The sequence below is a fragment of the Symphalangus syndactylus genome, chromosome 24 (assembly GCF_028878055.3).
Source record: "Symphalangus syndactylus isolate Jambi chromosome 24, NHGRI_mSymSyn1-v2.1_pri, whole genome shotgun sequence".
NCBI lineage: Eukaryota > Metazoa > Chordata > Mammalia > Primates > Hylobatidae > Symphalangus > Symphalangus syndactylus.
The window spans coordinates 20799161-20826129 of NC_072446.2; the positions used below are offsets into that span (position 1 = coordinate 20799161).

The window sequence follows — 26969 nt, forward strand, 5'->3', positions numbered from 1 at the left end:
TGGCTCACGCCTGTAATCCCAGCACTTTGGGAGGCTGAGGCGAGTGGATCACGAGGTCAGGAGATTGAGACCATCCTAGCTAACATGGTGAAACCCCGTCTCTACTAAAAATACAAAAAAATTAGCCGGGCGTGGTGGCGGGTGCCTGTAGTCCCAGCTACTCAGGAGGTTGAGACAGGAGAATGGCGTGAACCCAGGAGGCGGAGCTTGCAGTGAGCGGAGATTGCGCCACTGCACTCCAGCCTGGGGGAGAGCGAGACTCCGTCTCAAAACAAAACAAAACAAACAAAAAAACCCAAAAAACAAACAAAAACAAAAAAGAATAGGAGCAACAGGGCATGGTGGCTCCCGCCTGTATCCCAGCATTTTGAGAGGCGGAGGTGGGAGGATCTCTTAAGCCCAGGAGTTCGAGACCAGCCTGGGCAACATAGGAAGACTCCATCTCTACCAAGAAAAATAAAAAATTAGCTGGGCATGGTATTGCGTGTCTGTGGTCTCAGCTACTTGGGAGGCTGAAGTGGGAGGATCCCTTGAGTCCAGGGGTTTGAGGCTGCAGTGAGCCATGATCGCGCCACTGCACTCCAGTGTGGGATGGAGTGTGACGCTGTCTCCAAAAAAAAAAAAAAACAAAAACCCAGAAACATTAGAAAATCTCAAGAGTTTTGCATTCTTAATTCATTGGGGATGTAAGTGGTGGCAGGGCCCACAATGGGCTTCAGTGAGGGTACATGTTGAGCTTTGGAGCCAGAAGGAGGATAAACAATGGAATCCTCATCTGCACAGAAAAAGAGAATTCTTCCTTCCTGATGCCCCTCCCTCCTTCCTTCCCTTCTTTATCTGCATGACCCATGGCTGCAAGGAAGGAGCCACGTCCAGCCTCCTGCCTCTTGTTGGACGTAGAGCTCTTAGACCCCAATGTGTGTTGCTCATGGACGCTCCCATAGCAGTGCCAGCCGCCATAGCAGGGTTGGAGGGAGGAGGCAGGTGGGCTTGGTAGTACCAGTGGGGACGCTTGGTAGTACCAGTGGGGACCCTTGGTGTGTCCCTGCTGGGTTCCTGCCATTTGGATTCCTCCCTGCGTTGCCATCTAGACAATTCAGAGGTGGCTCTCAGATTCTACAACGAGATAAGATTGCCAGACTCTAGCTAAGAGGGCTGGCTCCAGGATCAGCCTGCCGGACTCACATCCTGGCTCTGCCCCTTACGGGCTGCAAGACCCTCTGAGGTGCAGTGTCCTCATCTACAAGAGGGCGAGGATAGAAGCCCCTGACTGTAGGACAGTTGGGAGGAGCAAGGTAAGTCATTCGCCTTGAGGGCTTTGCCACAGCGCTTGGCACACACTCAGCACTTACTCATGTTTTTGCTTACTGCTTTGGTGTCTAGGAAATTGCCTTCCACTGGATTCTGTCCTGTTTTCTGGAATTTTGTGGGCTCATGCTGTGTGGGGTTGCCAGCCAGGCTCTGTGGCCCAGGCCTGTGTTAGAACCTATGACCGAGTGTCTTGGGTAAACACAAATGCATGAGGTGAGGGAGGAGTGCTGGGCACTGGGGCATGTGAAAGGGCCCAGGAGAATGAGTCATCAGCCTACGCTTAGTGATGGAGCACCTTTGTGTGCCAGGCCTGGAGGAGGTGAATGGTATCTGGTCTCTGACCTACAAGCTCATGGCAAGATCAGAGGCTGCAGACAGAGCTGTGTGCTGTTTGGGCAGCAGGGTGAGCTTTATTATTTTATTATTATTTTTATTTATTTTGGAGACGGAGTCTTGCTCTGTCACCCAGGCTGGAGTGCAAGTGGTGCGATCTCGGCTCACTGCAAGCTCCACCTCCTGGGTTCAAGCAATTCTTCTGCCTCAGGTGCTCACCACTATGCCCAGCTAATTTTATTGGATTTTTTTTTTTTTTAAGTAGAGACAGGGTTTCACCATGTTGCCCAGGCTGGTCTCAAACTCCTGAGCTCAGGCCATCTGCCTTTCTCCCAAAAGTGCTGGGATTACAGGATGAGCCACTGCACCCGGCCTATTTTATTTTTAAATTAGAAAAAAGTGTACTGAGTCAGAGTCACATGGTTTAGTACTTAAAAGGTACAGAGGTGTAGCCATTGCAAAGTCAGTTTCCCTTCCACTCTCTCTAGTCAGCTACCCTGTACCCTTCCCCAGGCAGCCAGTCTTACCATGTTCTTCTGTATTGTTCTAGAAATTTTTAAGCATTTATCAAAAAAACCATGCATTTTTATATAGATAAATAGACATAGATTTTTCTTTTTTATTCTATTATTAATATACCCTATACAGTACATGTATTGTTCACTTAACAGTACATTCTGGCTGGCAGTGGTTCACGCCTGTAATCCCAGCACTTTGGGAGACCAAGGTGGGCGGATCACCTGGGGTCAGGAGTTTGAGACCAGCCTGGTCAACATGGTGAAACTGTCTCTACTACAAATACCAAACTTAACCGGGCATGGTGGTGGGCACCTGTAATCCCAGCTACTTGGGAGGCTGAGGAGGCAGAAGAATCGCTTGAACCTGGGAGGTGGAGGTTGCAGTGAGCCGAGATCGCACCACTGCACTCCAGCCTGGGCAACAGAATGAGACTCCATCTCAAAAAAGAAAAAAAAAACAAAGAAAAATTCTGAGCTCATTCCGTGTCAGTATATAACAACCTTCTTCATTCCCTTTTTGAAATTATTTATTTATTTACTTATTTGAGATGTGGGGGCTATGTTGCCTAGGCTGTCTCAGACTCCTGGGTTCAAGTGATTCTCCTGCCTCAGCGTTCCCAAATAGCTGGGACTGCAGGCACACACCATTGCACCTGGCCTTTGATCATTATCTTAATGCCTTTGTAGTATTAAATTGAATAGTACTGTAGTTTGTTTAGCCAGTCTACCACTGATGGTCATTTAGATTATTTCTCCATTTTATCTATCTGTCTGTCTGTCTATCTATCTATCTATCTATCTATCTACCTATCTTTAGAGGTGCTGTCACCCAGGCTGGTCTTGAACTGGCCTCAAGTGAACCTGGGCTTCCAAAGTGCTGGGATTATAGGCATGAGCCACTGAGCTTGGTCAGTTATATTTATTTTTTCTAATGGTTTACTATTACTAGCAATGTCACACAAGTCTTTGTGCCCATGTTAGACTGTATGGAATATCTGGAAGGGGAATGGCTGAAGTGAATGTACATTTGTAATTTTGATAGCATCGTCAAAATGTCCTCCCTGAGGTGATGCTGACTTAGATCCTTGCTGGCAGTGACAGCGCCTGTTTGTCCATCCTTGCCATTATTAAGATTTTTGATTTTGGTCGTAAAAAAATGGTACCTTGGTGTGGTTTTAGTTTTGTATAATATTTAAAAATTGGATCAGTTGCCAACATTTTATAACTGAATATTTGCTCTTCAGAATATCTTTGTCTTGAGGAATCAGATGGTCTAGGCTTGTGTACGAACTGGACTGGAGGTGTGCCCCATCCCACTGGACCCTGTGTTTATTTTCATTCATTATTTTTTCTCCTCCTCCCTCCTCCCTCCTCTCTTCTTTCTTTCCTTCTCTACCTCCTTCTTTCTTCTTTTCTTCTTCTTCCATTTTTTAAAAATAAATAGAGATGGGATCTCACTATGTAGCCCAAGCTGGTCTCGCACTTCTGGTTGTAAGTGATCTTCCTGCCTCAGCCTTTCAAAGTGTTGGGATTACAGGCGTGAGCCACTGCACCTGGCCTATGTATTTTTTTATGTGGCTTCCTGGGCCCCTGTAGGTTTGAGTTCGCCAGTCCTGGTCTAGAGAGAAACAGACCAGTAAAGTCTAAGAGAGCCCAGAACTGCTTCCTCCTCTCTTTGTGAAGAGCACAGAGTTGGGTTTGGAAGGATAGATAGAAGATAAAGGGACAGGCTTGCAGGAGGATGTCTGGTGTGAGTGGGTCTTACAGACATGTTGGGTAGTTAGATAGAAATGGAATGGTGGGGGAAGATGAGAGCATAGGGTTCCGGGGGGTTCCAGGGCATGCCTGCCTTGGCTGCAGGAGGGTGGGTTGGTAATGGGATAGCAGAGATGAAACGGTGAGGAGGTCAGAGCCTTGGACTTGAGTCTGATAGCTGTAGGATCATTGTGGGAGTGGGTTGACATGCGAGTCATACTTCTATAAGAGGAGTCAGGCCTGCTGAGCAGCAGAATACCCACAGGGAAAGACTTAGGGCTGGAGAAACAGGGAAAGGTGACAGTCCCACCATCCCTGACTGCCTATTTGCTGGAAGCACCCGTGGTAACACTCATGGGGCGGAGGAGGTGTTTGTTCCTCAGTGCTTTTTCCTAGGCTTATATTAACACATATTTTGGTATTAAAATACAAAATAATAAATTACATATTTCTTGCCTTCTTTTTTTCTTCCCACTTAACCGCCTGGATCTTGCCCTGGAGTGTATATGTCTCTACTTCCTTCTTGCAATTGGTATAAATCCATTGCAAGGGGGTGCCTCTGTCATTTCCGGGGCGTTGCCCTGTCTATTGCCGCTGTGAACATCCTCGTGCATCTCCAATATGACCAATATTTGTGTAAGATCGCTCCCTACCTCCCTCTGGCAGGACTTGCTGGGTCAGAGGACCTGAGCTTTACATTTAAAGAGAAGCTGCCACATTGACTTGGCTTTTCTCATGAGCTGATTGATATATTCCCATTTCTCCTCCAGACAGTAGCATTTCTGTGGCAGGGATGTGTTCAGACTTCAGACTTCACTTCTTTCTTTGCATCCTTCCTGACTTAGGTTTTGTATTCTCCTAGTTAAAAAGGAAAACAAACAAACAAACAACAACAAAAAAACCCTAGACCTTAGATGTATTTAGAAGGAAGAGCAAAAGTTTCCCTTCATACCTTTCCTTCCACTCCTTTTTCTTTTCTCTTTTTTTTGAGACGGAGTCTCGCTCTGTCGCCCAGGCTGGAGTGCAATGGCACTACCTTGGCTCACTGCAACCTCCGCCTCCTGAGTTCAAGCCATTCTCCTGCCTCAGCCTCTGGAGTAGCTGGGATTACAGGCACGCGCCACCACGCCCGACTGATTTTTGTTTTTGTTTTTTGAGACGGAGTCTCGCTGTGTTGCCCAGGCTGGAGTGCAGTGGCGTGATGTTGGCTCGCTGCAACCTCCACCTTCTGGGTTCAAGCAATTCTCCTTCCTCAGCCTCCTGAGTAGCTGGGACTACAGGTGCCCGCCACCATGCCCACCCCATTTTTTGTATTTTTAGTAGAGACGAGGTTTCACTGTGTTAGCTAGGATGGTTTCAATCTCCTGACCTTGTGATCCGCCTGTCTCGGCCTCCCAAAGTGTTAGGATTACAGGCGTGAGCCACCATGCCCAGCCGTGACTCATTTTTGTATTTGTAGTAGAGACAGAGTTTAGCTATGTTGGCCAGGCTGGTCCTGAACTCCTGACCTCAGGTGATCCGTCTGCCTCGGCTTCCCAAAGTTCGGGGATGTGAGCCACCATGCCCAGCCTCCTTCCACTCCTAACTGCCCTCTTAACAACTGCTATCCATAATGGTACTACATGGCTATTTCAATCAATTAAGTGAATGAAATAAAAAAATTTAAAAACTTTTATTTTAGGTTCAGGGGTACATATAAAGATTTGTTACATCAGTAAACTCATGTCATGGGGGTTTGCTGTACCCAGGTATTAAGCCCAGTGCCCAATAGTTATCTTTTCTGCTCTTTTCCCTCCTCCTCCCACCCTCTACCTGCAGATAGACCCCAGTGTCTCTTGTTCCCTTCTTTGTGCTTGTAAGTTCTTATCACTTAGCTCCTACTTATAAGTAAGAACATGTGGTATTTGACTTTCTTTTTTTTTTTTTTTTGAGACGGAGTCTTGCCTTGTCGCCCAGGCTGGAGTGCAGTGGCGCCATCTTGGCTCACTGCAAGCTCCGCCTCCCGGGTTCACACCATTCTCTTGCCTCAGCCTCCTGAGTAGCTGGGACTACAGGCGCCTGCCACCACGCCTGGCTAATTTTTTTGTATTTTTAGTAGAGACGGGGTTTCACTGTGTTAGCCAGGATGGTCTCGATCTCCTGACCTCATGATCCACCCGCCTCAGCCTCCCAAAGTGCTGGGATTATAGGCATGAGCCGCTGCGCCCAGCTGGTATTTGACTTTCTTTTCCTGTGTTAATGTGCTAAGGATAATAGCCTCCAGCTCCATCCATGTCCTGCAAAAGACACAATCTTTTTCTTTTTTATGGCTGCGTAGTATTCCATGTGCATATGTACCGCATTTTCTTTATCCAGTCTGTCTTTGATGGTCATTTAGGTTGATTCCATGTCTTTGCTTTGTGAGTAGTGCTGCAGTGAACATTTGTGTGCATGTGTCTTTATGGTAGAATGATGTATATTCCTTCAGGTATTGAAATAAACTTTAAATGTCACATTTTGGGTACTCAGCAGCCACATGTGGCTGGTGGCTACTGTGCTGGATGGTGCAGTATAGAATGGTTCCATCATCACAGAAACCTAGTGGGCAGAGCTGCTCCAGAGCAGGGCTCTCCACTGCAAGACTATTGACATTTGGGGCCAGATTACCCTCTCTGGTGGGGGTCTCCTGGGCATTGTAGGATGTTTAGCAGCATCCCTGGCCTCTACCCACTACATGCCAGTAGTACCCCACTTCCCTGCAGTTGTGACAATTAAACACATCCCTAGACATTGCCAAGTGTCTGCAGGGGGCAAAATCACCCCACCCTGCTATTGAGAACCAGTGCTGTTGACTAATTCATACTGCTTTTAATTTTTTTCCTTTTTTTTTTTTTTTTCCTGAGACAGAGTCTCACTCTGTCACCCAGTCTGGAGTGCCGTGGCAGAATATTGGCTCACTACAACTTCCTCCTTCTGGGTTCAAGCAATTCTCCTGCCTCAGTCTCCCCAATAGCTGGGACTATAGGCACCTGCCACCATGCCCAGCTAATTTTTTTTTTTTTAGACGGAGTCTCGCTCTGTCGTCCAGGCTAGAGTGCAGTGGCGCGATCTCGGCTCACTGCAGCCTCTGCCTCTCGGGTTCAAGCAATTCTCCTGCCTCAGCCTCCCGAGTAGCTGGGACTACAGCCAGACCTGGCTAATTTTTGTATTTTTAGTAGAGACGGCGGGGTTTCACCATGTTGGCCAGAATGGTCTTGATCTCCTGACCTCTTGATCCACCCGCCTCGGCCTCCCAAAGTGCCGGGATTACAGGAGTGAGCCACCGCACCTGGCCCATGCCCAGCTAATTTTTGTATTTTTAGTAGAGACAAGGTTTTGTCATGTTGGCCAGGCTGGTCTCGAACTCCTGACCTCAAGTGATTCTCCCGCCTCGGCCTCCCAAAGCACTGGGATTACAGGCATGAGCCACCATATCCGGCTACTTTTAATTTTTCTTTATGTTCTTCTTGGATCTGCCCAGCGTTAATGCTGAGACTGTTCTTTCCTGGACCCTGTAACTTCCTGGAAGGTTGGTGTGTCATGCAGACAATTCAGCAAATATTTGCGCAGTGCTTACTGATTATAGGGGAACTCCTAGCAGACATGATGGTTTCTGTGGAGGCCAACTGCTTGTTAGTTACCTTTTTCAGAAACATTGTTCCCTTGGCTCTGCTCCTCTAATATTTGCTTTTCCCTTGCATTTCAGCCAGATTGTATGAAACCATAGCACATCTGGTCTGCTGTTTTATCTGCTGTTAAAACCTTTATTTGTCTTAGAGTCAAATCCTAAGAAAATCCATTTTGTTTTTCTTTTATATAAATGGTCTAGGCTGGGCGCAGTGGCTCATGCTTGTAATTTACTTTGGGAGACTGAGGCGGGTGTATCACCTGAGGTCAGGAGTTTGAAACCAGCCTGGCCAACATGGTGAAACCCCATCTCTACTAAAATTACAAAAATTAGCTGGCTGTGGTGGTGCAGGCCTGTAGTCCCAGCTACTCGGGAGGCTGAGGTGGGAGGATCACTTGAGCCTGGGAGGCAGAGGTTACAGTGAACCGAGATTGGGCCACTGCATTCCAGCCTGGGTGACAGAGTGAGAAACTGTCTCAAAAAATAAATAAATAAATAAATAAAATAATAAATAAATGGTCTAAGCAGGAAGCAGTGTAAACTAAGTTATTTCTAAACTTACACTTTAACCTAGTTGAATGACCGTTATCAATGGGTGAGAAAGTTATTTCATATTTTCCTTTTTTTTTTTTTTTTTTTTGAGACGGAGTCTCGCTCTGTCGCCCAGGCTGGAGTGCAGTGGTGCAATCTCGGCTCACTGCAAGCTCCGCCTCCCGGGTTCACGCCATTCTCCTGCCTCAGCCTCTCTGAGTAGCTGGGACTACAGGCGCCTGCCACCACGCCCAGCTAATTTTTTTGTATTTTTAGTAGAGACGGGGTTTCACCGTGGTCTCAATCTCCTGACCTCGTGATCCGCCCGCCTCGGCCTCCCAGAGTGCTGGGATTACAAGCCATATTTTTCTTTTTTATCTGGAAAAATAGCATAAGAGAAATAACTTTTTTTTTTTTTTTTTTTTGAGATGGAGTCTTACTCTGTCACCGAGGCTGGAGTGCAGTGCCAGAATCTCGGCTCACTGCAACTTCCACCTGCGGGGTTCAAGCGATTCTCCTGTTTCAGCTTCCTGAGTAGCTGGGACTACAGGTGTTTGCCACCGCATCTGGCTAATTTTTGTATTTTTAGTAGAGACGGGGTTTTGCCATGTTGGCCAGGATGGTCTCGATCTTTTGACCTCGTGATCCACCCACCTTGGCCTCCCAAAGTACTGGAATTACAGGCGTGAGCCACCGCCCCCGGCCTAATTTCTTACTCTTAAAGGATTTGGGCCAGGCGCGGTGGCTCATCCCTATAATCCCAGCACTTTGGGAGACCGAGGCGGGCGAATCATGAGGTCAGGAGTTCAAGACCAGCCTAACCAATATGGTGAAACCCCATCTCTACTAAAAATACAAAAATTAGCCTGGCATGGTGGTGCACGCCTGTTATCCCAGCTACTTGGGAGGCCGAGGGAGTAGAATCGCTTGAATCTGGGAGGCAGAGGTTGCAGTGAGCCGAGATCCTGCCACCGCACTCCAGCCTGGGCGACAGAGTGAGACTCTGTCAAAAAAAAAAAAAAAAAAAAGGATTCGGTCTTGCCGCCCATCTCCCCAGCCTGTCTGGAATGTGGGATGGAAGTTTATTTGTCATGGCAGTGTCAGACAGTCCAGTTTCAGTTTGGTGTTAAGGAACAACAGCAGCACCCACAACACCAAGGTGACAGCTGCCACAACACAGCTTCGGGCCACTGCTCCTCTGGAACCGTGGGGCGCCAGGGAGCTGAAGTCCTTACATGCGACACACAGGGTGTGGCTGCAGCTTCCCCAGGAAGAGAGAGCTGCATGTATAAATCTGCTCCTCAGTAGGGAGGCTGGCTGTCACTTCTCTTGTTTGGACAGATGTGGGGGAATTTGGTCACTTGTAGTAAATTTGCCACCAAGCTCAAGGTTTCTACTGTGGGACAACAGTTCCAAAATGTTGGGCAGGCAATGGTTCTGGGTGCTGCAGTGATAAATTTAAGGAATTCATGGGCAGGAACTGAATCACATTGAGACATTTAGCAAGACCCTTATTTATTTTTCAATTTCCCTTCAATATTTATGGCCCTGTCAGGGCCCACTTTCTAACACCAAACACTTGCTAATTTCTCAGCAATAAAGAAAGGAGGGGCCAGGTGCGGTGGCTCATGCCTATAATCCCAGCACTTTGGGAGGCTGAGGCGGTGGATCACTGTAGGTCAGGTGTTTGAGACCAGCCTGGCTAACATGGTGAAACCCCCATCTCTACTAAAAATACAAAAGTTAGCCGGGCGTGGTGGTGCACACGTGTAATCCCAGCTGCTTGGGTGGCTGAGGCACAAGAATTGCTTGAACCCAGGAGGCGAAGGTTGCAGTGAGCTGAGATTGCGCCACTGCACTCCAGCCTGGGTGACGGAGCAAGACTCTGTCTCAAAAAAAAAAAAAAAAAAGAAAAGGAGGAGGAGCAGCAGGGTAGGCTTCTGGCTCAGAGGCACTGCCAGCTGCAGCAGCCAGCTGGAGTGGAGTAACACACTTTGCTTTTCATTGTGCTGGTTTTGTTATTTATCTTCTATTTATGGCAAGTGATACTGGTTTCTAGTTATGGTAATGGCATGTGGTTATCTTTTTTTTTTTTTTTTTTTTTGAGACAGTGTCTTGCTCTGTCCCCTAGACTGGAGTACAGCGGCATGATCAGGGCTCACTGCAGCCTCGACTTCCCGGGCTCAAGCAATCCTCCGTCCTTAGCCCCCCAAGTAGCTGAGACTATAGGCATGTCCACCATGCCTGGCTAATTATTTTTGAATTTTAGTAGAGATGAGGTCTCACTGTGTTGCTCGGGCTGGTCTCCAACTCCTGAACTCAAGCGATCTTCCCGCCTCGGCCTCTCAAAGTGTTGGGATGACAGGTGTGAGCCATGCCTGGCCAGAGGCTATCATTTAAAATACATTTATGTAAATGGGGTGAATCCATTTTAAACAAATAGTTTATATATAAAACCTAGAGCAGGAGTTCTCAACTGGGTACAAGTGGCGTTTTGGGCTGGATACTTCTCTGTTGTGGAGGTTGTCTGTACATTGTAAGGTGCCTCGCAGCATCCCTGGCTGCCTCCACCCACTAGATGAGAGTAGCATCTTGGAGTTGTGACAGCCAACAGCGTCTCCAGATATTGCCAGATACCCACCCTGGGGGTGCAAAATTGCCTGTAGTTGAGAACCACTGATGTAAGGTGATCAAATTTAGACAAAATTGTGTAGGTAGAAGCTAGAGGTATTTGGAGATCATAGAAATCCCATGTGTGTGTGAAAATGGCTGACGTTTGGGAAACTCTGTTCAGGCAAGTTTCCCTCCATTGTGAGGTCCGCTTACTTTTTTTTTTTAAATTTTTTTTTTTTTTTGAGAGACGGAGTTTTGCTCTTGTTGTCCAGGCTAGAGTGCACTGGTGTGATCTCGGCTCACTGCAACCTCAGCCTCCCAGGTTTGAGTGATTCTCCTGCGTCAGCCCCCCGAGTAGCTGGGGTTACAGGCATGCGCCACCACGCCTGGCTAATTTTGTATTTTTAGTAGAGACGGGGTTTCTCCATGTTGGTCAGATGGTCTCGATCTCCTGACCTCGTGATCCGCCTGCCTTGGCCTCCCAAAGTGCTGGGATTACAGGTGTGAGCCACTGTGCCTGGCCTGTGAGGTCCACTTACTAATGTGTTTTTTTTTTTGTTCTTTTTTTTTGAGACGGAGTCTCGCTCTATCACCCAGGCACCCAGGCTGGAGTGCAGTGGTGCGATCTCGGCTCACTGCAAGCTCCGCCTCCCGGGGTCACGCCATTCTCCTGCCTCAGCCTCTCCGAGTAGCTGGGACTACAGGCGCCCGCCACCACTCCCAGCTAATTTTTTGCATTTTTAGTAGAGACGGGGTTTCACCGTGGTCTCGATCTCCTGACCTCGTGATCCACCCGCCTCGGCCTCCCAAAGTGCTGGGATTACAAGCGTGAGCCACCGCGCCCGGCCTCACTTACTAACGTTCATGTGTGCGTCCTTTGCCATTGACATCAGTTCAAGAGTAAGGTGGAAGGTGTCTTGAAAGGGATGCTCTCCAGCAGTGCTGCCCAGTAGAACTCTCAGCCATGATGGAATGTTCTGTGTCTGCACAGTCTAGTCCGTAGTTAGTGGTCACATGTAGCTATGGAGCACTCAGTGTGGCCAGGGAAAAGGAGGACTTGAATCATTTTAATTAATTGAAACTTAAAATAGCCACATGTGGTAGAAGCCGCCAAGGTGGACAGCACAACTCTAAAGAAGTCAGAGTAGTGAGGACAGGATGATAAAATGCAAGCTTTAAGGTGTAGACTGTACTCTTTAAACATTAGAATTGGAGGCCGGGCGCGGTGGCTCACGCTTGTAATCCCAGCACTTGGGGAGGCTGAGGTGGGCGGATCACGAGGTCAGGAGATTGAGACCACAGTGAAACCCCGTCTCTACTAAAAATACAAAAAATTAGCCGGGCATGGTGGCGGGCACCTGTAGCCCCAGCTACTCGGAGAGGCTGAGGCAAGAGAATGGCATGAACCTGGGAGGCGGAGCTTGCAGTGAGCTGAGACTGCGCCACTGCACTCCAGCCTGGGCGACAGAGCAAGACTCCGTCTCAAAACAAACAAACAAACAAAAAAAACAAAAAAAAACAAACATTAGAATTGGGGCCGGGTATTGTGGCTCACATCTGTAATCCCAGCACTTTGAGAGACTGAGCTGGGAGGATTGCTTGAGCCCATTAGTTGGAGACCAGCCTGGGCAACGTAGTGAGACTGTCTCTACTAAAAAAAAAAAAAAAAAAAAAAAAAAAAATTATCTGGGCGTGGTAGTACACACCTGTAGTCCCAGCCACGTGGGAGGCTGAGGCAAGAGGATCACTTGAGCCTGGGGAAAAGGAGGCTGCACTGAGCCATGATGGTGTCACCACAGTCCTGCCTGGGTAACAGAATGAGACCTTGTCTCAAAAAACAGCAACACAAAACCCATTAGAATTGAAGACACATAAAACCAACAGGAATGTGTCTTTACACATGGCCCAGCCGTGTGGCAGACAAAAATCTTTTTATTTATTTATTTTTTTGAGACAAGGTTTTGCTCTTGTCGCCCAGGCTGGAGTGCAATGGCGCAGTCTTGGCTCACTGCAACCTCCACCTCCTGGGTTCAAGCGATTCTTCTGCCTCAGTCTCCAGGGTAGCTGGGATTACAGGTGCCCTCCACCACGCCCGGCTAATTTTTTTTTTTTTTTTTTGAGATGGAGTCTCACTCTTGTTGCCCATGCTGGAGTACAATGGCACGGTCTTGGCTCACCACAACCTCTGTCTCCTGGGTTCAAGCAATTCTCCTGCCTCAGCCTTCCAAGTAGCTTGAATTACAGGCACGCGCCACCACGCCCATCTAATTTTGTATTTTTAGTAGAGGCGGGGGTTTCTTCACGTTGGTTAGGCTGGTCTCGAACTCCCGACCTCAGGTGATCCACCTCCCTTGGCCTCCCAAAGTGCTGGGATTACAGGCGTGAGCCACCGTGCCCAGCCTAATTTTTTGTATTTTTTGTAGAGACGGGGTTTCACTATGTTGGTCAGACTGGTCTTGAACTCCTGACCTCAGGTAATCCACCCACCTTGACCTCCCAAAGTGCTGGGAATACAGGCGTGAGCCACTGCGCCTGTAGATTCCAGACAGAGTCTTAAAAGATTTTAGATAGTGGCTAACAGACTCCCAACTAAAATTAGTTTGGGTTGGCTGGGGCATGGTGGCTCATACCTGTAACCCCAGCACTTTGGGAGGCTAAGGTGGGCAGATCGCTTTAGCCCAGGAGTTTGAGACCAGCCTGGGCTATGTAGGGAGACCCCCGACTCTACAAAAAATTATAAAATATGCCAGGTGTGGTGGTGCATGCCTGTAGCCCAGCTACTCGGGAGGCTGAGGTGGGAGGATTGCTTGAGTCCAGGAGGTTGAGGCTCCGGAGGGCTATGATCTCACCACTGCACTGCAGCCTGGGTGACAGAGTGAGACCCCGTCTCTAAATAAATAAATAAAAATGAAACAAAGTAAATTGGCTTGAGCAAAGTAAAATGTAACGAAAGCTGTTTTATTGACTCTGAGACTGAGAGTCCAGGGGTGGGTGAATCTTTGCAGTCTCTCAAGACTGTCGGGAACTTCTTGTCTCTGCTGTCCTCCTTGGGGGCTTCATTTTCAGGCCGACTAGTCCCTAAATGGGAACAGGGTGTCTGTCCCCTGCCCAGGCATGTTTTCTGCTACCTTAGCAACCCCAGGGAGAAGAGCATGTCTTTCCAAGTATTTCTAGCAAAATCCCAGCCAGGGGTCTCACTGTCCCTTCTCAAGCCTGTCACCATGTCCAGAACATCCAGGGCTCTCCCTGGCTAAGCCTGGAGCCTGTGCTCATCATGCCTGAAATTCAGAGATGGGGTTGGGCTCAGCTAAACCCCGCGGAAAGAAGATGGAGGAAATTGACTTTTAAAACCATGATTAAAGAGTAAGTGTAAGTGAGGTCGGGAGATCGAGACCATCCTGGCTAACAAGGTGAAACCCTGTCTCTACTAAAAAAATACAAAAAATTAGCTGGGCCTTGTGGCGGGTGCCTGTAGTCCCACCTACTCAGGAGGCTGAGGGAGGAGAATGGCGTGAACCTGGGAGGCGGAGCTTGCAGTGAGCCGAGATTGTGCCACCTGCACTCTAGCATGGGTGACAGAGCAAGACTCCATCTCAAAAAAAAAAAAAAAAAAAAAAGAGTATGTGTAGGATAGAAGAAAACTCTATGGCAACCTAGGACAGGGAGTAGACCTAAGAAAGGACATACTTGGAAGGGGCCCTTCTCTGGGGCCAGGGTTTCAGACCTGGTTGGGGACAATGGGGTCCAGGCTGTTGGATGGCAAGAAAGTTGGGCTTGTGGGGCCAGAGCTGGTCTGCACCTATGGGGAAAGGGGGAAGCAACCTTCCAAGTGCAGGTGGGGCTGTTGAGTCATAGCTGGTGGTTCACCCACATCCCTCCAGAGTGTTGCTCTGTCACCCAGGGTGGAGTACAGTGGTGTGATCTCAGCTCACTGCAACCTCCGCCTCCCAGGTTCAAGCGATTCTCTTGTCTCAGCCTCCCGAATAGGTGGGACTCAGGCCTACAGGCACCTGCCACCACGCTTGTTTAATTTTTGTAGTTTTATTGGAGGCGGGGTTTCTCCATGTCGGCCAGGCTGGTGTCGAACTCCTGACCTCAAGTGATCCACCCGCCTTGGCCTCCCAAAGGGCTGGGATTACAGGCGTGAGCCACCGCGCCCAGCCTCCCTCCAGCATTCTCTACTGAGAAAGCTTAACACTGGAGCACTGTAAAGGAGAGAGGCATACACTTTGTTTTTTATTTATTTTTATTTTATTTTATTTTATTTTATTTTTGAGGCAGAGCCTTGCTCTGTCACCCAGACTGTGGTGCAGTGGTGTGATCTCTGCTCACTGCAACCTCCGCATCCCGGGTTCAAGAGATTCTCCTGCCTCAATCCTCCCGAGTAGCTGGGACTACAGGTGTGTCATGCGCCACAATGCCCAGCTAACTTTTGTATTTTTAGTAGAGACAGGGTTTCACCACGTTGGCAAGGCTGGTCGTGAACTCCTGACCTCAGGTAATCTGCTTGCCTCGGCCTCCCAAAGTACTGGGATTACAGGCGTGAGTCACCGTGCCCGGCCGAGAGGCATACACTTTCGATGGAGCTTGTGCTGCCCTACTTGCCCCAATCTATATGCAGTTCAATTTGCTTTTTTTTTTAAAAAAAGTTTTTAGGCCAGGCACCGTGGTTTGCGCCTGTAATCCCAGTACTTTGGGAGGTCACGGGTGGGTGGATCACCTGAGGTCAGGAGTTTGAGACCAGCCTGACCAACATGGTGAAACCCTGTCTGTACTAAAAATACAAAAAATTAGCTGGGCGTGGTGGTGGGTGCCTGTAATCCCAGCTACTTGGGAGGCTGAGGCAGGAGAATCGCTTGAACCCAGGAGGCGGAGGTTTCAGTGAGCCAAGATCGCACCACTGCACTCCAGCCTGGGCAACAGAGAGAGACTCTGTCTCAATAATAATAATAATTTAAATATATAGTTTTTTAGAGGCTGAGTCTTGCTATGTTGCCCAGGTTGGATTCAAACTCCTGGGCTCAAGTGAAGTGATACTTCAGTCTCCTGAGTATCTGGGATTATAGATACTTAGGATATAGAGTGTAGCATATGGATGGGATCTAGTTCTGTGCCACCACACCTGGCTCTTTCGCTTACTTATTTTACCTGCCTGTCCCGTGGAGGTGTTTGATTTTGTATCCCCTAGTATGAGTCCTTGAAGCATACAAGCTCAAAAGTTTAGGACCACAGTACCTCTGCTTAGTTTTTTGCTTAGTTAATATCATCTTTAAAATCAATATTGAAAAGTGTAATACATGTTCATAAGCAATTAAAATATGCAGAAGTGTGTACAGCAAAAAGTACAAGTCAAGTGACTTCATTCATCCAACAACTCTCTTTTTTCACTCCCCAGCAATAATACTGTGAGTAGTATCTTTTGTGTTCTTTTTTTGTGAATACGCTTCTTAGTCCAACTGGGGTTACTACTTTTGGTAGGGCTAAATGTATATATAGATGTTGGGCCCCACACTTGTGCAAACAGTGACATGGTGGATTAGTAATCTGTGTAATTAGCAAAGGAAATAATTCATAAGGGAGAGAGGCATGAAGGAACTCTGTCCGTTGTGGCAGAGCAGGTATTCAAGGGTGACGTTGGCACTGAGAGGGAGTAAATTGATAAGTGGCTCAAAGGTGAATGGGTACGGGGCAAGAGAGCTCCTGCATGGACCGAACAGTCACTCTTGATGGTCCCCAAAGACCTTTCCAATTTATGAGCCGAGAGACTGGGAAAAAAGTAGTGCTGTGAAAGAATTGTGCAGGTGAGGCTGTTCATGGTGGTGCAGGATGCAGAGAGCTCTTAGCCCAGGGTCTGGATCAGACAGACCTGGGCTCCGTTCCTGCTTCCACCCCTTAGTAGGAGAGAGAGTGGATGTAGCAGATGATCTTGGTCAGGTCACTGAGTCCTCTGGGGCTCACTTTATCCACTGTAGCAATGGGAATGGTGCTAGTACCTTGTAGGATTGCTGTGAACATTAAATGAGACAGTGCGTTTCTTTTTCATGTTTGACATTTTAGAGATTGTGCATTTCTACATCTATAACATATCGAGAGTCTGTACCCTAGAACCCTACTCCTCACTCCCTCGCTGCCACCCCCCTAGTCTGGACTGCTCTATAGTCTTGCCTGGATGATGGCACCAGCCTCATAAATATTTCCTGTTTCTGCTTTTTTGTTGTTGTTAATATAACAGTTTCATTGAGACATAACTCACATACCTTATAATTCACCTATTTAAAGTGTACAATTCAGCAAGTTTTAGTGTATTTGTAGAGTTGTGTAGCTATCACTACAATGGGAGAACATTTCATTCCCATAAAAAAAGAAACCCTATACCCATTATCTGCTTCAGCTCTTGCTCACCGCCGTGTTTTCTCTGACCAGTGGCCTGGGGGACCTTTTAAAACTATAAATGAGATCATGCCACTCTCCTGCTTATAACCTTCAAATGATCCCCACTGCGTATGGAGTAACATCTAGACTCCTTGGCCTGGTGACAGAGCCCTGTGTTGTCCGCCCCCCATCTCCTCCTTCCTTGTCTTACCTTCTCCCCGTGATGGGTGCATTTTTGCCGCAGCCAATCTTTGCATGCTTCGTGAGTGCCAGGCTGCCTCCCACCTCCGGATCTTTGCCTTTGCAGTTCCATCTGCCTGGATTGCACTTCCTTGTATGGGTGCATGGCAGCTACTTCTTGGCACTCAGCTAAACTGTCCCCTCACCTCCCTGGCCACCCACTCCCGGAGCCACACCCCTTCCCCATTCACTCTCTGGCCGCAGGCCTTATTTTCTTTGGAAGTTGTTTGCTGTCTCCCTCCACTAGGCTACAAGGTCCGTAGGAGGAGGACCTTGTCTGTCCTGTTCGCTGCTGAATGCCCGGTGCCTAGGCGAGGGCTGGCCACTGTGCAGACACTCAGGGCACACTTTGGGAATGGAGGAGTGACAAAAAGGAAGCTGCTATTACTTGCCTTGTTGTTGTTACTAAGTGTTCAGTATATATTGACTTGAAATACTATTGACTTGAAAGTCAAATAAGTCCTGTATTAAAAGATGTAAGTTATATTCAGTGCAGGTAAAAACTGAATGAATATGGTAACAATCAAATTGGTTTAATGAGATGGGCCTTTGGCTCAGGTAACACAAAGTTCTTACTTTATCCTGTGCCAAACACTCCAGTTTTGCAATGAGATTGTGAGGAAGGAGAAGGCAAAGATTCTGTTCCAATGTTTGGTCCCAAAGGACCTAGGATAGTACTTTGTACCAGGTAAGCACTTAATAAAAGAATGCTTACTATTATGAATTTAGCTGCAGAAACATTTAGTCCCGTAGACAATATGTGTAGAATGTAAAAAATGCAAATCTTACTAAAAGAATATACAGGAAAAGTTCTCCCTACTCCTTCCTCCTGAAAGGGAGCCAGTGTTATCAGCTTGTCATGGAGATTGTCTGTGCTCATGCAAGCATCTCCCTGCATGTGTGTCCTCTTGCTTTCATGCAAAGAAGAGCATCCTACACACATCTTTTAGCCCCTTGCTTTTCAGTTTTGTGTATTTTGCAGATTGGGTCATTTTGTGCACACAGCTCTATTTTATTCTTTTTTTTTGTTTCCCCCTGCCTCAGGCTTATTTGTACAAATAGCACAGGAAGATACCAACCCCATGCAGACGGCAGCCCAGAGGTCATACCAATCCTTCTGTCCTCATGTTTGCAGACGGAGATCTCTACTCTGAAGCCTTTTAGGGGCCTGGGCACTTTTGAGAGCCTGAGCTGGAACTGAAGCTGGAGCTGCAATCTGGGCCTTGGTTTGATCCTTGGCCTTTGGCCAGCACAGCCTAAGACCCTTAGCAGTGCGGGCATGAGCATGCGGCCCAAGTTTGGAGTGGGCAGTGTAGGCAAGTCGATGAATTTTGCTGCCAATACCCTTTGAGATCTTGGGCTCAACCTCACTGGACGTTACAAGGGTCTTGATAGCCTCAGCGTGTGCACTCATGGCCTTGGTGGTGTTGGCCTGCATCTTCTTCATGCACTTCTTGTTCCTCAGGAACTTGGGGTTCACCCACTTAAGAAAGTCGTATCTTTGTGACTGGGATTTCTTTTTCTTTTTTTTTTTAATTTCTTCTAAAAAAAACCAAAAATGGGATACACGTGGACTGGGATTTCTTGATGCCATTTCTGTTCCATTTTCGGGACTGGTTGTGTGTGGTTGTATGTGAACTTGGACATGCCTGCACCGGAACCCGCAGCTCCCGAAGTGGCTGGAACCGGAAGAGGACCTTATGCTTTAGAGGGGGTTAGGAATTTCATTGATGGCTTATCCCTGTTTATTTAACCAGTCTTCTTTTGATGAATAGTGTTATGGTCTGAATGTATCCCTTCCCCCTAAGTGTGATAGTTGTATAAAGTGGGGCATTTAGGAGGTGATTGGGTCACGAAGGCAGAATCCTCATGAATTCCTTATAAAAGAGGCAGGAGGGGCTGAGTACAGTGGCTCACACCTGTAATCCCAACACTTTGGAAGATGAGGTGGGCAGATCACTTGAGCCCAGGAATTTGAGACCAGCCTGGGCTACATGGTGAAACCCCGTCTCTGCAAAAAAAAAAAAAAAAAAAAACAAAAATTAGCCAGGTGTGATTGTGCATGCCTATAGTCCCAGCTACTTGGGAGGCTGAGAGGTGGGAGGATTGGTTGAGCTTGGAAGGTTGAGGCTGCAACAAGCTGAGATCATGCCACTACACTCCATCATGGGCAACAGAGTGAGACCCCATCTCAAGAAAAAAAAATGACATGAGGGGCCAGGCATGGTGGCACAACTTGTAACCCCAGCACTTTGGGAGGTAAAGGTGGGAGGACGGCTTGAGGCCAGGTGTTTGAGACCACCCTGGACACCATAGCGAGACCCTGACTCTACAAAATATTAAAAAATTAGCCAGGCATGGTGGCACATGCCTTTAGTCCCATATACTTGGGAGGCTAAGGTAAGAGGATTGCTTCAGCCCAGGAGTTTGAGGCTGCAGTGAGCTGTGATTGTACCACTGTACTCCTGCCTGGGTAATAGAGTGATTTTTTAATTAAAAAAAAAAATTAAAAAAAAAAAAAAAGGCCAGGTGCGGTGGCTCACGCCTGTAATCTCAGCACTTTGGGAGGCCAAGGCAGGCGGATCACGAGGTCAGGAGTTCAAGACCAGTCTGACCAACATGGTGAAACCCTGTGTCTACTTAAAAATACAAAAATTAGCCGGGCATGGTGGCGCATGCCTGTAATCCCAGCTACTCAGGAGGCTAAGGCAGGAGAATGGCTTGAACCCAGTAGGCGGAGGTTGCAGTGAGTGGAGATAGCGCCACTGCTCTCCAGCCTGGGCGACAGAATCAGACTCTGTCTGGAAAAAAAAAAAAAAAAAAAGGCATGAGGAATGGGCCTCACCAGATACTGAATCTACTGGTGTCTCCACCTTGGACTTTGCAGCCTCCAGAACTATGGGCAATACATTTCCTTGTTTGTAAATCACATAGTCTAAGGTATTTTGTTATAGTAGCAGGAAGGGACTGAAACAAATGGTTAGATTTGTTTTCAATCTCTTGCTCCCACAGTGCAGTGAGTGACTGTACTTTGTGCATATGCACAAAGGTGATAGGCTAAGTAATTAATAAATAGCATAACTGTAACTGGATGCTTGATGTGTGGAAACTTCTGCTAAAACAAAACAGAACAAAAATTTTGTGTAAACAGTCAACCTGACAGTTTGTGATTCTCTTAAATTCATTTTTCATCTTTCATTAGAACTGTACAACTATGAAAACAGTCATTACTAGATTATTATAGGATAAGGAGAGAATTACTGGCTCATAGAGGAGTCAGTCTTCACCATCCAGTAAGGTTCCTGCAAATACAGTGATGTGCTTTCTGTCAAATGAATCTTCCTTCCCTCCTCTCCCCCTCCCCCTTTTTCTCCCATCCCTTTCCTCTCCCCCTCCCTCTTTGCTTCCTCTATTCATTCAAAATGTATTCAGTGAGTGTCCACTGATGGCCAGCATGGGCGATTTGCACTTGGGAACAGGAGTGGGGAGAGTGGTTGGACTCCTTGAGGCTTCTGTGTGTGTCTCTGGCTTTTGGACAACTTAGAAAGGGGCCAAAAAGAATGAGTTACTAGAAGTGAAACCTTAGCAGAGCCACACTCCACCGTGAATGCTGGCTTACTGGAATGAGGATGCTATTTTTAAGAAAGAGCATTATGTTTCATCATGGAAATTTTGAGCATCTGAGCAGGCAGCCTGCTGGCTCGCTCATCTTTAAGGTCCTGATGGACAGAGGCTGTGTTTTCTTAGCTCTGTACCCCAGCACCCACCAGGACCTGCTCTGTGGGAAGAAGGAAGGTCTGTGGTGGATGAGTAATATGTGAGTTGTTGGTTTCACCTCAGCTGGCGACATCCCAGGGGGCTGGCAGGGCTGGGACCTTGCCTCAGCCTTTGAGTGCTGGGGCAGTGAGGTGAGCGGTCCAGCGAGGGATGTTTTTGTTGCAGTTTTTTGGGAACTTGCACTTCTCAGAATGCCTTATTTAATAAAGCTCTCCTGAAGGACAAGCTGCCCTTTTTGGGGTCCTCAGAGCACCTCGTTTTGCCAGAGCAGCCCAGATTCCTTGGTGTTCCTTTGCCTCGTGGGAGGGTGACCTGGGAGTGGGGTGCTGATGTTGGCACCAATGAGCTGCCCTGTTGGGAAAACCATGTTGGGGGCGCCCTTGGGGTCGTTCTGCCGACAGCTGGTGTGCTGGCTTCTCTCCAGGTTATATCAAGCTCTGAGACATCATCTTTGTGGCTTGCTCCTCTAATGTGTTGCTGAAAAGGAAAGCTGGGGGTGGAGAGGAGATTCCCCCGCTCCCCCTTTTCCTTTATATAGCAATCTTGGTGGAACCAGCAGCTGTGACAGCATGGGGTGGGGAAAAGACACTAGGCTTTGGAATAAGGCTGACACAGTTCAAGGCCAGACCCAGCTATTTCTTACGTCTCTGCAAACTTGGGTGCTTTAGCTGTTCCAAGCTTCTCTTTTTTTTTTTTTTGGAGATGGAGTCTCCCTCTGTCACCCAGGCTGGAGTGCAGTGGCATGATCTTGGCTCACTGCAACCTCCGCCTCCCAGGTTCAAGCTGTTCTCCTGCCTCAGCCTCCCAGGTAGCTGGGATTATAGGCGTCTGCCACCACACCCGGCTAATTTTTGTAATTCTAGTAGAGACGGGGTTTCACCATGTTGGCCAGGCTGGTCTTGAACTCCTGGCCTCAGGTACTCCGCCTGCCTCGGCCTCCCAAAGTGCTGGGATTACAGGCGTGAGCCACCTCGCCTGGCCCAAGCTTCTCTCTTATCTATGACGCATAGATGTAATAATAGTACTTATTGTGATATATTTATTTTCTTAAATCCTTTTATTCTAAAATAAAGCCTACCTTTAAAAAATTATTATTTTATTTATTTATTTATTTATTTGAGACAGAGTCTCGCTCTGTCGCCCAGGCTGGAGTGCAGTGGCAATAGCTCACTGCAACCTCCGCCTACTGGGTTCAAGTGATTCTCCTGCCTCAGCCTCCTGAGTAGCTGGGATTATAGGCGCCTGCCACCATGCCCAGCTAATTTTTGTATTTGCAGCAGAGACGGGATTTCGCCATCGAGATGAGGCTGATCTCGAACTCCTGACCTCATGATCCACCTGCCTCGGCCTCCCAAAGTGCTGGGATTACAGGCATGAGCCACTGTGCCTGGCTAAAAAAATTAATTTTTATCAGAGATGAGAGTCTCACTTTGTTGCCCAGGCTGGTGTCAAACTCCTGGCCCCAAATGATCCTCCCGCCTTGGCCTCCCAAAGTGTTGGGATTACAGGCATAAACCATCATGGCTGGCCAAATCCTAGTTTTTGGAACACAGTCTGTGCCACATAATGACATATCAACCAACCACAGACCACATATATAACAGTGGCCCCATTAGATTAGAATACTGTATTTTTTCTGTATTTTTTCTATATGTAGATATGTTTAGAGACACAAGTACTTACCGTTGTGCTACCACTGCCTGTCTTATTCAGTACAGTCTCATGCTGTGCAGGTTTGTAGCTGAGGAATAATAGGCTGTACCATCCAGCCTAGTGCATAGCAGGTGATAGCATCCAGGTTGTGTAAGTCACTCTAGAATGTTCCCACAGTGCCGAAACGGCCTAATGCATTTCTTAGAGCATATCCCTGTCGCTTAACAATGCATGACTGTAAATAATTTGGGATTGGGGACAAAGCATCTTTTTATTTACTTATTTATTTATTTTTTGAGACGAAGTCTCACTCTTTTGCCAGGCTGGAGTGCAGTGGTGCGATCTTGGCTCACTGCGACCTCCACCTCTCAGTCTCAAGCAATTCTCCTCCCTCAGCCTCCTGAGTAGCTGGGATTACAGGCGCGTGCCACCATGCCCGGCTAATTTTGTGTTTTTAGTACAGATGGGATTTCACCATGCCAGCCAGGATGGTCTCGATCTCTTGACCTTGCGATCCACCCACCTCGGCCTCCCAAAGTGCTGGGATTACAGGCGTGAGCCACTGCGCCTGGCCGGGACGAAGCATCTTTTGTTTGGACCACAGCTTCATGGGAGCTTCTGCTCTGTTTTCTTGTTTCACTGAAAGATGAAGCCTCAAATATGGCTGTGGTCCTGAGCCAGAGAAGATGCTGTAGAGAAAAGCATTCTGTGAAGAGTGGGCAGACATGAGCACAGCCTCGATGCGTGGGCATGGCCTTGATGCGTGGGTCTTTCCTTCCCACAGGTGCTGCGAGTGGCTGAGATGCTGCGGTGGAGGGGAGGCCAGGCCCCGCACTGTCTGGCTGGGGCACCCCGAGAAGAGAGACCAGAGGTATCCTCGAAATGTCATCAACAATCAGAAGTACAATTTCTTCACCTTTCTTCCTGGGGTACGTGCAGGCAGGGACCGTGTTCTTTCCTTTTTTGCATCACAAATGCATGCATTGGTACAGATGTTATGTCATGTTGTGTCATGTCATGTTATTTTTTAGACAGGGTCTCACTCTGTTGCCCAGGCTGGAGTGCAGTGGCGCAATCTTGGCTCACTGCAACCTCCGCCTCCTGAGTTCAAGCGATTCTCCTGCCTCAGCCTCCCGAGTAGCTGGGATTATAGGCATGTGCCACCACGCCTGGCTAATTTTTGTATTTTTAGTAGAGATAGGGTTTCACCATGTTGGCCAGGCTGGTCTTGAATTCCTGATATCAGGTGATCCGCCCACTTCAGCTTCCCAAAGTGCTGGGATTACAGATGTGAGCCACCTTGCCCGCCGGTACAGTCTTAAAAGACTGAGTTCCCTGTGGCAGATGTCGGTGACTTTTCTGTGCCACCTTAGTCCCTGGTTGTTCATCTTCCCTGGGTTCAGCACTGGGTAGTGGTGGGGTGGAGGTGGGGTGGGGTGGAGGGGGCACCAGCCTTCTGTCTGCAAGGCTATGTGACCCTACCTGCTCAGTTAGAGTAACGTCACATGTATTTGGTGTGCTAAGCCTAAGAATGAAAAAGACATTCTGGGGACCTAGCATTATGACCAAAACAGCAGAAAAGAATGTCAGCAGTGCTTAAATTTCCCCCCATCATGACACATGTAGTCAATATTGGCAAGTTGGGAGATAATAGCTTAGAGGAGAAAAAATAAAGATGCATTTTAATCTTACCATCTATAGAGAGAATTTTCATTAATATTTTTGCTAATAATAAATGTTTCTGGTGGCATAACACTTCCACATTAACTTACACAAATCTGTGGACGTGTACTCAGCAAACCTTTCCCCCAATATGCACATAAATTAAATATCTATTTTTATCCAGCACAGCCTCCAAACACACACCAGTTGACTTTGAGAAGCAGCAGTAGCAATCAGCTCCAATGCAGAAAGGAACATAATGGCAGTGTTAGATATTGAGTGATAGTACAGAGGCACAAATCTATTATATAGTCGAGTTCAAGGTCAATTGGAATTTTTTTTAGAGACCAGATCTCACTCTCTTGCCTGGGCTGGAGTGCAGTGGCATGATCAGAGCTTATTGCAGCCTCAGACTCCTGGGCACAGGCCATGCTCCTCTCTCAGCCTCCCAAACAGCAATTTGAATTTTTTTTTTTTTGGGATGGAGTCTCGCTCTGTCGCCCAGGCTGGAGCACGTGAGCCATCTTGGCTCACTGCAACCTCTGCCTCCCGGGTTCAAGCAATTCTCCTGCCTCAGCCTCCCAAGTAGCTGGGATCACAGGCACCCACCACCACGCCCGGCTAATTTTTTGTATTTTTAGTAGAGATGGGGTTTCACCATGTTGGCCAGGCTGGTCTCAAACTCCTGACCTCAGGTGATCCACCCACCTTGGCCTCCCAAAGTGCTGGGATTATAGGCATGAGCCAACGCCCCCAGCCATGAATGTTTTTAAGGGTGATTTTGACTATATTCATTGCCAGTTTCCTCAACTCCCCCCAACTCTCAGTACCTTAAGTGAGGAATAGGTTTATTCTCATTCATGGAAAGTCTGATGCAGACTGGGCCACGCTCCTCCATTTCCTGGCTATGCCACCTGGAATATGTGGTCACCAAAGTCACCAGGGTGGTGCAAGAGGCACCAATGGCTCTTAGCTGCCTTAGCTTCAAGGAGACACAGTACTTCCATTCATTACCTATTGGCCCAAACTAGTCATGTGGTCTCAGTCTGACTCTCGGGTGCATGCCAGTGGTCAGAACCACACTAGCACCCAGCTGCTCCCCAGGGGAGGATTTGACTGTGTTATTTTATGGAGTTGAGGTCATATTGTGGATATAACATTTATTTTTTTGAGACAGAGTCTCCCTCAGTTGCCCAGGCTGGTGCACAATGGCGTGATCTCGGCTCACTGCAACCTCCACCTCCCAGGTTTAAGCGATTCTCCTGCCTCAGCCTCCTGAGTAGCTGAGATTACAGGCACGTGCCACCACATCTGGCTACGTTTTTTATTTTTTAGTAGATACGGGGTTTCACCATGTTGGTCAGTCTGGTCTTGAACTCCTGACCTTGTGATCCATCCGCCTTGGCTTCCCAAAGTGTTGGGATTACAGGCGTGAGCCACTGCGCGTGGCCATGTAACTTTTTAAAAATTATTTTTTATTTTATTTTATTTTTTGAGATGGGGTTTCACTTTTTATTTTTTGAGATGGGGGATTCACTGTCACCCAGGTGGGAGTGCAGTGACGTGATCTCGGCTCACTACTATCTCCGCCTCCTGGGCACAATTGATCCTCCTACTTCAGCCTGTTGAGTAGCTGGGACTACAGGTGCATGCCACCACTCTTGGCTAATATTTGTATTTTTTGTAGCGATGGGGTTTTACCATGTTGCCATGGCTGGTCTTGAACTCCTGAGCTCAAGCAATCTGCCCACCTCGGCCTCCCAAAGTGCTAGGATTACAGGCGTGTACCACCGCGTCTGGACATGTTGTGGACATAACTTTTTTTTTTCGAGATGGAGTTTTGCTATGTCACCCAGGCTGGAGTGTAGTGGCGCGATCTCAGCTCACTGCAATGTCTGCCTCTTGTGTTCAAGCGATTCTCTTGCTTCAGCCTCCTGAGTAGCCTACAGGTGCCTGGCTAATTTTTTGTATTTTTGTAGAGATCGGGTTTCACCTTGTTGGGCAGGATGGTCTTGATCTCCTGACCTCGTGATCCGCCTGCCTCGGCCTCCCAAAGTGCTGGGATTACGGGTGTGAGCCTCTGCGCCTGGCTGGACATAACTTTTTATCTTTCTTTTTGCACTCAACCTTATAGCATAAGCATTTTCCACAAAAACCTCCTCCTAAACAACAGAGCAAGACTCTGTCTCAAAAAAAAAAAAAACAAAAAACACAGTCTGGACACAGTGGCTCAGGTCTGTAATCCCAACACTTTGGGAGGCTAAAGTGGGAGGATCGCTTGAGCCCAGGAGTTCAAGACCAGCCTGGGCAACATAGGGAGACCCTGTCTCTACAAATAGCAAAAAATTTAGCTGGGCATGGTGGTGCATGCTTGTGGTTTCAGCTACTTGGGAGGCTGTGACAGGAGGATTGCCTGAGCCCAGGAGTTCGAGGCTGCATTGAGCTACGATCACGCCACTGGACTCCAGCCTGGGTGACAGAGCGAGACCTAGTCTCAAAAAACCAAACCAAACCCCGAAACACACGTAACATAGTTGATGCCCCTGTGTGCCCCTCCA

At 47.8% G+C, this 26969-nt stretch overlaps 1 protein-coding gene across 1 annotated transcript in view; it reads left to right on the forward strand.

Moving 5' to 3' along the window:
• Positions 1-26969, forward strand: part of ATP9A (ATPase phospholipid transporting 9A (putative)) — a 174123-nt gene that overhangs the window by 17908 nt on the left and 129246 nt on the right. The window contains exon 2 of the mRNA XM_055266582.2: positions 23534-23678. Coding sequence (XP_055122557.2) covers positions 23534-23678 — 145 coding nt within the window. The remainder of the gene's footprint in view (positions 1-23533; positions 23679-26969) is intronic.